Source organism: Dermochelys coriacea, chromosome 1 (assembly GCF_009764565.3).
Source record: "Dermochelys coriacea isolate rDerCor1 chromosome 1, rDerCor1.pri.v4, whole genome shotgun sequence".
Classification (NCBI taxonomy): domain Eukaryota; kingdom Metazoa; phylum Chordata; order Testudines; family Dermochelyidae; genus Dermochelys; species Dermochelys coriacea.
Window position 1 is genome coordinate 254,468,547 of NC_050068.2, and position 12,075 is coordinate 254,480,621.

Genomic DNA, 12,075 nt, shown 5'->3' on the forward strand with positions numbered 1-12,075 from the left:
CCTCAGGCACTGCAGAAAACTTGCAATGCAGGGAAAGCGGAGTCAAAGGTGGCTTTAATCCATTTTTGTCAGGGCCGGCTCACAACATTTTGGCACCTGAGGTGGGGCGCTCAAATGACGCCCCCATCCGCCTCACTTGGGCCAAAACTTTGAAACTCTGGGTCCTAGTTCCCCCCTCCCCCAGTCTGGCATCTGAGGTGGCCACCTCAGTTCGCTTCACAATAAGGCCAGCCCTGATTTTTGTGCCCTCCTCATCCTGGGGGCTGGGGCCCTGCCTAGGTTACTGCAGCCTGCCAGGGCTGTTCAGAATCTCTGCAGTGCTGCCTGCTACAGTGTTGCCCCCAACATGCCCTTTCTGTCCTCAGTCCCACCTCTGCCATGCCCCCCGCATCAGGGCTTGCAAGGAGGCTCTCAGAAGGCAGCTTTATGGTTGTCTTCCACAGTGCTTGTGCTGGGGGAGATTCTCCCCCAGCTGGAACCAGGGCTTTTAGAGCCCCTTTAGGTTGCTACAGCCCTTTTACATAGCATAAGGGGACTAGAGCCAGTGAGAGGATCTGACTCATGATATAACAAATGGAGCACATCAGTGTGTACAGCAGGTGGTAGCTGAGCAGGAGCGCACGATTGTCACCTTAAATGTGGAATAGGGTTAGGACTAGAGCTGGTCGGGGATTTTCTGATGCAAGTTTAATCAGAAAATGCTGATTTGTCAAACCCAAACTATTGTGCCGAAATGTCTCAGGTTCGATGACCTTTGCTTAAATTCCAAGCAGAGTTCTGGTGGATCCTTGCTTGGTTTCCTAGAGGGCTGCTGGCGAACATGTGTTTCCAGGGTCTGGCTCTGGGGCAGCCCCACTGGGTGGATTGCTCTGGGGGATCCCAGCTGACTCCCAGGACTTCCTGTGTATGGAGCCTCCCCAGAAACACAGACCCTGGGAGCCCTGGCAGCTGCTGAATGAAGTTGACATGATTCTTGTCAGTTTACCTATTGCTTATAGAAGCCACACATGGTGTTTCCAAAACCATTGGGATTTTTGGGGGTTTTTTTCAGAATTTTCAGTTCACATAGGAACAATTTGGTTTTGGTCTGAATCAGAATGAAGGCAGATTTCTAACTGTCGAATTTCCCTTGAACCAGAAATCCTGAATTTCAGCCAGCTGTAGTTAGGACCAGTCTGGTAGCCTGCTGTCCTGTGTGGAATCTGGGGTTTGTCCTAAGCCCTTAAAGGGAACTAGGGAATGGAGAGTGGGTTTTTCAAAAGTGCTGAAGTGATGTAGAAGCACAAATGCCATTGAAAGCCGATTGGACTTGGGCTCAGAAGTCACTTCAGGGCTTTTGAAAATCCCACTCCCTCTAATGTTGTTTTCAAGTGAGTCCCTTTTGGTTGACCAGTGGAGCATCACTGATGGGCTCCCAGAGGAGCCACACCCCAGAAAGTGTCTGTGATACTATGCCTATGAGAGGACGTGAAGATGCCAGACAACTCTTTCTAGGAAAACAAAGAAGTGAATGAATGTTTCAAGAGAAGGGTATTTTTGTGACATTGTCTATTTTCATAATCATCACAATGAGGTAGTGATGGCTGAGTTGCTATGGTCAAGGTTAGGCAAGAATCATATTGTCCATCCTGCTTTGATGTAGGGGGTTGGACTGGATAATGAGGGGTCCCATTATCATCTATGATGATGCTAAGCTGTAGCACAAATTTGCAGTGATGTAAGAACAATATTAAACCTATTCTGTTTTTGCTATGTATTGTAGCACAGGTGGTGTTATTCTGTCATGTAACAGCCCTCATTGGTCTCAATCTAGTGAGGATAGCAATCCAAGCTGCAAACAACTTTATTCTGAAATTTACATTCCTGGGATTTGCCAATTTGTGCCGTACTTTTTTAATGTTTCTGTTTGAAATTTTCTTTCATCTGAAGTTTTCCAGTCAGCTCTATTTGTGATAAAGACTTTTGCTCCCCAGGATCCAACCAGCACTCAGTGGCCTGAGAATCAGGTAGCTGGAAATATAGCAGAGGGGCTAGTCCTGTTGGTCTGGTGCTCTGTCTCTGCTCATAGCTAAGCAGCTTTACTTTTCCTGATTAGAGCTATTTTTACTAGCAGGATTGATATTTGGAAACTTGATACATTATAATGTCATTCTGCTATTAAATCAGCACTTGTGCACCAAATGTACACTGGCACACATCTGTTTTGCAAGTGAAACCACCAGCAATTGCATATTTTCTCTCCTCCCACCCTTTATTTGTATGCTGTATGAATAGGTTGCTTATAAAATGTGTATCTTCATGTGTCAGGTACCATTACTATGGCATTGCAGTGAAAGAGAGCTCTCAGTATTATGACGTGATGTATTCTAAGAAAGGAGCAGCCTGGGTCAATGAAACAGGAAAAAAAGAAGTAACCAAACAGACAGTGGCATATTCACCACGATCCAAACTTGGAACGTTACTGCCAGAGTTTCCAAATGTCAAAGATCTAAATCTGCCAGCCAGTCTGCCAGAGGAGAAGGTAAGGCTTTTGAAATATTTCTTTGGCTTGCCTTGCTTTTTTTCCTGTTGATGAAAGGTTGATCTAAAATACAAGGATCTTAAAAAACAGTGAGTTCAATAATGCCTTGGCTTTATTTATGAGGGACTTAATTGCTCCATGTGCTTGGGGCACATATTTTTCTCTCACTAAAATGTCTGACAAAAAATCTACTGTAGCTTTTTTTTCCCCCCAACATTTCTGAGTTCAATGTAAACTCATTCTGTAGGCACAGTGTATACAGTAAGAAAAAGTTAGCAATGGGTATCTGTTTATGTCACCAATTGTGTTATTCTAGGCCTCTGTTTCTGTAATCGAGTATACCATCTACAAAGTCTGAACTCCCTTGTTTGCAAGCTGAAAGAAATCTATTATAACACTTTCCTGAGGAAAGAGTGTATTTATTACATTTCTCCTTCCTGTAGGCTGGAAAACGAAAGAAATCTTATGTGCATATGGCAAAATGTCTTGACTATTGATCTACTTTGCAGACACTATTCATATGTTTAGTACATATGTAGACTGAACAAAATAAATAGGATTCTATATATCCTAATTAAGGACTATGTTATTCCTGTTGTTCTCATCAAGGCATTTTTGCTCATTTAATACTTGCACAATCTCCATTAAGGAATCCTCTGTAGGTCTCAAAAAGGAGACTTTAGCTTTAAGACTTGCATTGTTCCTAATAGTTATCTAATTGAACTCATCACTTCAGCTGATTTTAATATTTTTTGCAATTATTTATTGAGGGAAACCCCCATGTTCCTTTTGTACTGTGTATTTTGATAGTAGTTTTTAAAGCAGAAGTTTTTTTAATTTGATTTGATTTTTTTTTTAAGTAAAATCATCTTTCATGTATCTTTCCTTTTCTTTCTCAGGTTTCTACCTTTATTATGATGTACAGAACTCACTGTCAGAGGATACTAGACACTGTAATAAGAGCCAACTTTGATGAGGTATGCTGAGAAATAAAAGAACTGTAGTTGAATAACATTTAATGTCTCCAGGACTTCTGCAGCATATTTTGAATGTGATATTTCAAATGATAGATTATCTGGTAGATTTTTGTGAATAATGGAGGATATTTGTACTAGTGTATCTATGGTGCTTTATACATGATAACTCTTATTTATATCATCATGTAAATTAGAGAAAAAATCTACTACGTTATCTAGTCTACCCCTCTTCCAATGCAGGATTGGCCCCTACAGTATACTCTAAGTGCTGGCCAGTCCAATTTTATGTGATTCAAAAAATGAGTCATCCGTCACTTTCCTAGGGAGATCTTTATACAGTAACATATCAATCTTAGGGAATTTTTCTCGAAGTTCAGTATAAATTTGCCATTGCCCAGTTATAGCCCTGTGCTGCTAGTAACACTTACCATTGATTGCTTGGATATCTGTTAGGAATGGGCATGTATTCTGGATATAGGATTCAGACTGATTCATTGCAGCCAATCTGAGGCACCACACAGGTTTGACTGGCTTCAGTATATTAACTACCCCCACGAATTTGCAACCTATTTTTCATAGTCTGATAACTTTCTGGTCATGCACTTACATAGCCTTTGTTATAGTTCAAGAACTGCAAACTCCCAAAATTGCTGATGTGTAAAGTAATTTGCAATTGCATATGGAGAAAGTATTTAGTTAAGGGAAATAAGTCTGAATACACAGAGACTGGGATTTGCAAAGGAACCTAAGGGAGTCAAGACACCCAACTCCTGTTGAAAGTCAATAGGAACGGGGCAACTATTCGGGTTGGCCCCTTTGAACATCCGAGCCAGAGTGGGGGCAGAATTTCCTAGGTGTGTCTCTCATGCTTCGTTATTCCCCACACTTTTCCAGTTTCAAGCTGAGGCTCTTTAAATGATTACATCCAGCCTAGATGTTTTCATTTACCCAAGTGAAATACGAACGCTCTCCCATTTTACTATTTTCCTTTGGTAGCTTCCTTGTTAACAATCACCCATCTTCAAATGGGGATCAAAGCAGTTTCTTAATGAGAGTAAAACGGACACACAGCTTATATAAGTTAAATACCCCCTATTCTAGTCCCATTGACTTCAGTGGCACTGAATAAGCATCTATATAGGAGAGTTTGCAGGATCGGCTCCACAATAGTTCCTTAGTCAAATATCTTGTTGGGAAATCCGATAGTTTTTCAGCACCTCTGATGGCTATAAATTTTACAGGCCTGATTCTCCCCTGTTTTGTACTTTGTGTAGTTATTTACATCAGTGCAAAGTGGGTCTAAAATGCTGTCAAATTGGAATACTTGTGTTTTGATTGCTCTAAAACTCATCAAATCTTTTCCCATGGAAAATGGCTTTTTTTCCTAAACGAAAATTTTAACAGAAAATTTCTGATTTGGCTGAAATTCCCACCTACCTTTTTTTTTTTTAAACTGAAAATAGATTTCCCCTCCTTCCCTATTTCTCTCCTTCCCCCCTCCCTTTTCCTTTCTAGTGGAAACATTTTCAGTTTTCATTTAAAAAAAACAAACAAACAAAAAAACAGAAAATTTCTTTCAAAAAACCAAACATGTTTTGTTCCTTCCAAAAATGTCCATGGAAAATACTTCCCATATTTTGACCAGCTCTAGTCCTCTCCTGGCATTCACTTTACACATGTATAAATGTCTGCGCCCGGTGCAAGCTGTGGAAAATCAGGCTGTATATGTGGAAGTCAAGGAGCTGCACTCATAGTACCTGCTGGTGGAGAATAAAAATTGCATGGCATGCATGGAACCCTTGCAGTCTGCTAAGGCAAAAGCTTTCTTTAAACTGATCTCACCACTTTATCCTCCTGTGCATTTATCTTCTGATGTACCATGTTTATCTAAGTTACAGCATAAAGCCTGTCCAGGTAGGGACTCTGTCATGTGAGTTTTGAACAGCACCATGTACAACTATGGTGCCATATCAGTAATATGGAATTAGATCATTTAAGAAAAAAATCATATTTGCCATGTTTAATTTGTGTGTATGTAATTCTAGGTTCAAAGTTTTCTTCTGCACTTTTGGCAAGGGATGCCGCCTCACATGCTTCCTGTATTGGGTTCTTCCACTGTAGTAAATATAGTTGGGGTTTGTGATTCAATATTGTACAAAGCTATTTCTGGAGTTTTGATGCCAACAGTACTGCAGGCATTACCTGACAGGTTAGTATGTTATGCAGTATTGACTGTTTTTGTTTGAATTGTTTTTGTTAATTGTGTGTATTTGTTTTCACTATTGGTGCAGTTCTTAAAAAGCATAATTTCCCTACATATTTCCTATCTCCTGAATCCAAGTCAGAATCAGTTTAAATGAGTTTAAAGATAGATAGAAATGTCTCATAGCATATAGATGGTCATATTGCAGATGGCATGTGCACGAGTGCCGACCAGAAATCTATTGGCAGTGGAATGCCTTCATTATGCCTCCTTTGAAAACTTTCAGAGAGGCTGCTCGGTCACTTCTCCAGGACTGAGAGCTCAATATTCCGAATTATGGCTCCAAGAGGAGTTAGTATGGGCTACCTGCATATGCACAAATGCATACGCAACTGCAGAAATCCAAGCAGTGGTCTCTGTCACAGTCTCTGACCCAAATTGTTCTTCCACTTACCAGGAGTAGAATATGTGTGAGGGCTGGGTGTAAGGCTGACCTCTGAGAGAACATGGATGCATTTAAATACTATAGTGGGCAGGATAGAATTGTGCCCATTTGGGGGTCAGTTTCTTCACATGGTCCAGAACCAGGCCTACACAGCCTATCTCTACAGAAAAGATGCATAGTCTTTCCACACTAGTTTGAGAGCTAAATTCTCCTTTCTGATCTACATATCAGGTCTTGTCTGTTCTCTTCCTATATGTAATTCATTTGTGTCCATGGAGTTTTGCTTACATAGAGACAGCAGGGTTAGGGTCAACAATTAACTGCAGAAAGTTTTATTCAACCAGTATATGTAGCTTCTTTTTCTCTTTGTGAATTATCTGAAAACAGACTTAGATTTTTATGAATTTGTTCAATATTCAAAATTATTTGACAAAATTGAGCACAAGATTTGCTAACAATTTGTTGAGACTATTGCTTTGAGTGTTCACTCTTTGCACTGTACGTTTGTATTTTATTGTAGCTCTAATTACAGCAAACCTTTTCCGGCTTTTGTTCTACTTACTTAAACTAGAGTGCAGTGTTCAGATTGTATGGTTTGTTAAGTAGATGCAAAGTATCTGTCTGCAACCAGGAACAGGGTACAAGCATGGATTTCTTTGCAAGTTTTTTCAGACTTCAGCTCCCTCCCCTCCCCCCCATCTATTTCATCGGAAGGATTAAATTGCATAGCAGCCCTTTTTTTCAAGCTGCTTAGTTCTTTCAGAGCAAATAAGGAGAGACTTGAGTGTGAATATGGACTTTTGTAATGCATATAAAGGGCCAGATTGTGGCTGTTAAGCCATGGCCCACACTGGAGGGAGTGCAGAAGGATCTCAAGCAATGGAGACACAGCAATGGAAGCCCTTGGAGGAAATCTTGCTGACTCAGCCGGAATTCCCTGGGAACAAATGTTGCAGTGCCAACAAAGCCAACCTTTCAATGGGAGCATCAAGCACTCCCATCCACGCCCAGCCCTATAAGATAGCCCATGTGGAGAAAGACAGGACCGTGGCCATGTCTTCTGCAACACACCTCTTCCTGCCCCACTGTGAGTAGCTCGTATCCACAGGAAACTGGCTGTGCACTACATCCAATGAGTTGAGCCCGGTCCCCGCACAGAGGCTCCATAAGGAGTGGAAAGCTTCTATGTGTCCTCCCCCTTCCACCTTTGTGTACCCATGCAGGGTTGGGCACAATAGAGCTCAAAACTCTAATTTTGGGTCTTATGTTCATTAAAGTGATGTGACTGGGAGTAGGACCATGATTTTTTTTTATGACAGTTGAATAGGTTGAGGCTGATCTGCCCCCCCTCCAACCCCCCCAACTGAAAACAACAAACACAGTGGTAAGCTTAGTGAAGTATTAAGGCCATCTTTAAAGTTGATTTGAACGAGGAAGATGAATCTGAAACTATTCCTGAGCTCAATGTATTTTGGGTATTTTCCCTTTTGCTTCAGATAGTTTCAGATGTTTTCTATGCTGTCCAAGTCCTTGATCCTGCAGGTGACTCTGTGTGCACAGTGGGGCTGCCTACATGTGTAGGAGCTGCCCAGACAATTACTTGCATGATCAGGATTCAGATCTGACCTGGTTTGAGAATACAGTTCCCAAAATGTAGTCATTTAAGAAATGGGGCTATTTCTTCCCCTTTCCAAACTTCTAAAGGTCTGTTATTTTTATGCAGCTTCCTATGTTTAGTCCTGTTTTAACTATTCACTAAAAAGCCCTGTTACTGGGCTGTCAGTGGGCCCCATAGACTGTAGTGGGGTGAATTCTGCTCAGAAGAATTATACTAGTTTGAATGCAGAGTAACAACACTGACTTTAACAGAATTTCTCCATATATACACTGGTGTAACGGAAAATCGAATCTGGCCCAACAGTCACTCCACACTCCTGAAGTTATGTCAAAATTTCCCTTTTATGTTATGGGCACAACTGTTAAATGTAAACAATCAGTGAGACTTCTAGAACCCAGATGTGGCTGTTCAAATTGGCAATTAAGTGCATGAATTCCTGTATTATGAACCTTAGTGCCAATTTCATATCCCAAATAGGGGATCTAAATGTACTATTAAGATGCCCACATCTGAAAATTGTGTCCTAGGTACCTTTGTTTATAAATTGTAACTAAAAATGATATGCTGGGTGGTGGAACACTGACTTTACATGCTTCAAGGCACTGCCGTATAAACCACACAGTGTACATTTCCTGAAGTAGTGATTTCTCTTTTCAGCTTGACTCAGGTGATCCGAAAGTTTGCAAAACAGCTGGATGAGTGGTTAAAAGTAGCTCTCTACGACCTGCCAGAAAACCTCCGAAATATCAAGTTTGAGTGTATGTACTGAGAAATCTTTTTTATATATATGAGAAGAATGTGTTATTTATCAGTTACAAATTAATTGGAAGCTAGGAAAATGTTCTATTAGTCATGAAAAAAGATCAACATTACAGATCTTTCATTCACCAATAATCTCCACTCACTCATAAGAACAAATTTCCTTTAAATGTAATAAAGCACAGCTCTAAGACCAGTTGCCTTTCCTTTTTTGTGGACTCTGATAAGAAATTAATTTGTTGACAGTAAGCAAGCATTAGGCATGATATTAGGCAAAGCAAATTATTAAACAAACCTATAGACTTGCACAATTTGAATACAGCTTGAGGCCCTCACTCCAAAGAAGTGCCAGAGTTAAATATGAAGGGGATCAAATTACCCTGTCACCACAGGAAAGGGCACTATGCCTTTTCAGACATGCTTTGTAGATGCCTGCAGTGCGCATCACCTATTGATAAAGCCTGCTTTATTTCACAGCTCTCCATTCTTTGCTTTTCATGAGCAGTAAATTCCACATCAGAAGTTTAAAAAAAAACTAATTTAGGAGAAGGATTAACTACTGATGAGCATGGAAAATTAGGAATATGTTTTGCAGAAAGTACTCAGGACATAAATTAGAATAATCCATTGGATATTTTTAGTCATTTACTTAGTTATTCAAAAATTATGGAAAATGTGTCCTGAGACTATTTTTGTCAGTTCTTTGACAATTCAAAACTATTGAGAATTCACAACGGTGAACTCTGTTCTGCTCATATAAATATTGGGACTATGAACGTTCTAATAAATCCGAAAATATATATTTTAACTACTCGATGGACAATATAGAAGGAATATGTAATACCAACAAATCTGACTTTAAATATCTCTTTAGATTATTTGCTTTGATCTGCAGATATTTAGTGATTATAACATGAGAATAAACTTGAGAACACACTAGCATTTACTTGTACTTGGTGCCTGGCTATTCTGCAAATGATTACTTACTACTGGGCATAATATTTACTCTTGCCTGTGCAGTCCCATTGAAGCCAGTGGAAGTATTGGTGAAAGAAAGCTGTATGGCTGTGAGTGTTTTCAGGATTGGGATCATAGATTTCAGATGCTGTATGTAGAATAAATATTTACAGCCCAAGTTACAAGTGTGGATACCCTAATAAGATGCCCAGATCCCTTTTTGGGACACTCAAACCATCATTTAGAGATACAAACAGTCCTTATACATACTTGGAACTACTGATTTCAGCATCCAAATGTAAGATTTGGATATCCTATTCAGAAGTCCATCTTTGAAAACGGGCAATTAATATGAACAATAAATAAGTCGCAAATGTGTGTCTTAACAGAAAGGAAATTCAGTGTATTTAATTGATGCTAGTTTTAACAAGGTACTTTTAAAATCAAGTTTCTTTATTTGGCATATTACCTAAATGTGTAATTCTCCTTTCCTGCAGTATCCAGAAGGTTTTCACAAATTCTCCGTCGGCAGACCTCATTAAATCATCTCTGCCAGGTAGGTATTTCAGTGGTTATCCATTCCTGATAAGTTTATTCTATGCTGCTTTTGCAGACTGTTGTAAGAGTTTGCTAAATCTGCAGGTTGGATATTGCACAAGGAGAAACTCTTGGAGGTAACAATGGTATATGAGGCTTTAGTACACGGGTTGGCAAACTACAGCCGATGGGCTGCATCCAGCCCATCAGATGTTTTAATCCAGCCGTTGAGTTCCCACTGGGGAGCAGGGTCTGGGGCTTGCCCCACTCCGTGTTGCTCCCAGAAGCAGCAGCACGTCCCCCCTCTGGCTCCTATGCATAGGGGCAGCCAGGGGGCTCCGCACACTGCCCCTGGAGCTCCCATTGGCCAATGGCAGCTTCAGGGGCGGTGCCTGCTGACGGGGCAATGCACGGAGCCCCCTGGCCCTGCCTCCATGTAGGAGCCAGAGAGGGGACATGCCGCTGCTTCTGGGAGCTGCTTGACATAAACGCCACCTGGAGCCTGCACCACAACCCACTGCCCCAGCCCTGATCCCCCTCCAGCCCTCTGAACCCCTCAGTTCCAGCCTGGAGCACCACTCTGCACCCCAAAGCCCTCATCCCCAGCCCCACCCCAGAGCCCACGCCCCCAGCTGGAACCCTCCCCCCCACACCCCACCCCCTGCCCCAGCCTGGAGCCCCCTCCCTCACCCTGAACTTCTCATTTCTGGCCCCACCCCAGAGTCTGCACCCCCAGCTGGAGCCCTCCCACACTCCAACCCCAATTTTGTGAGCATTCATGGCCCGCCATACAATTTCCATACCCAGATGTGGCCCTCAGGTCAAAAAGATTGCCCACCCCTGCTTTAGTAGTTTTGTTTCTAATATTTTTATTTATTATGATCTTCTATAGATAAGCTACAAAACCATCCAAAAATCAGTTACATGATTTGTTAAATAGTGGGGGCTGATCCTGCATTCCTTATGCACCCAAAACTCCCAGTGACTTCTATGTAAGAAATTCAGGATCTGATCCTAGAAGAGGTTTCAGATCCAGTTCAACCCATTGAAACCAATGGGAAACTTTCCATTGATTTTTCAATGGGGTTTGGATCAGGCCTTTGATTTGGGAAGCAATTTGTCCATTTTCTAGAGAGAAAAACACCATACCTAGTTGTGATATTAAACCTCAAGTTAAAACAAAATACAGGGCAAATATTCACTTATTGTGGTTACATACTTCAGTTTAAAACCAAGTGCTCTCAAATCCTGAGCACTTTACTCGTTTTTGTTAACCCAGTCTTTATTCTGGCAGAACTAACGAGTTTTGCCTAGATAAAAACTGGTTAAGCTTGTTATGCAGACTTACCACTTTGCAAAAGATGCTCTCATAGACATACATGATGGATTGTTTTTCTTCCATAAAATTAACCTGAAAACTAGTAGCAGCATATAAAATTGAACTATTTCAACAGGTGTATTTTGTCTGTCTTTTTTCCCTTTAACATAGGACCCACTCTATTAGTTTTCTTTGTTTATCATTTTATGAGGATGGCTTGACTATATTTTTCTGTATTTTGGGGTTTTTTTTACAATGGATTATTTTCTTCTGGGGTTTTGAAATGGTTTATTTATCAAAACTTGTTTGGCATGCCCAACAGTACTTCATTTTATAAATAAAATTACCGTTATAATGTATTAATGTTCTTATAGCTGTGAATATAAGCTTCATAGTATCCCATTGTTTTACTGATAAAAATCCATTATGCAGGTGGAACATACTATGTCTGTGAATTTATTTTTCACTGACTCAGTTTTAGGCCACATGAACTGTGCAAAATTCACAGGGCCAGATTTTCTGATGGTATAAGTAGGAGCATCTCCCTTGACTCCAGTGGCGTTTCACCCATTGACACCAGCTGAGGGTTTGTCCCACACTGCAGTTTGAGGGGTTACATTTGAAAACTGTATCTAATGCCCCAGACTAACCCCCACAGCAGAAATACCCCCTGACGGAAGGAGATCTCAGTGAGGATGCTTTATGGAGTTCCTTCTCCTTTAATTCATTTGTGGGGGCAG

At 40.9% G+C, this 12,075-nt stretch overlaps 1 protein-coding gene across 3 annotated transcripts in view; it reads left to right on the top strand.

The window, feature by feature from the left end:
- Positions 1 to 12,075, top strand: part of RFX4 (regulatory factor X4) — a 132,861-nt gene that overhangs the window by 63,935 nt on the left and 56,851 nt on the right. For all 3 annotated transcript variants that reach the window (XM_038387701.2, XM_043519619.1, XM_038387700.2), the window contains exons 6-10: positions 2,308 to 2,521; positions 3,421 to 3,498; positions 5,544 to 5,707; positions 8,422 to 8,522; positions 9,978 to 10,036. In XM_038387701.2, the coding sequence (XP_038243629.1) occupies positions 2,308 to 2,521; positions 3,421 to 3,498; positions 5,544 to 5,707; positions 8,422 to 8,522; positions 9,978 to 10,036 (616 nt within the window). The remainder of the gene's footprint in view (positions 1 to 2,307; positions 2,522 to 3,420; positions 3,499 to 5,543; positions 5,708 to 8,421; positions 8,523 to 9,977; positions 10,037 to 12,075) is intronic.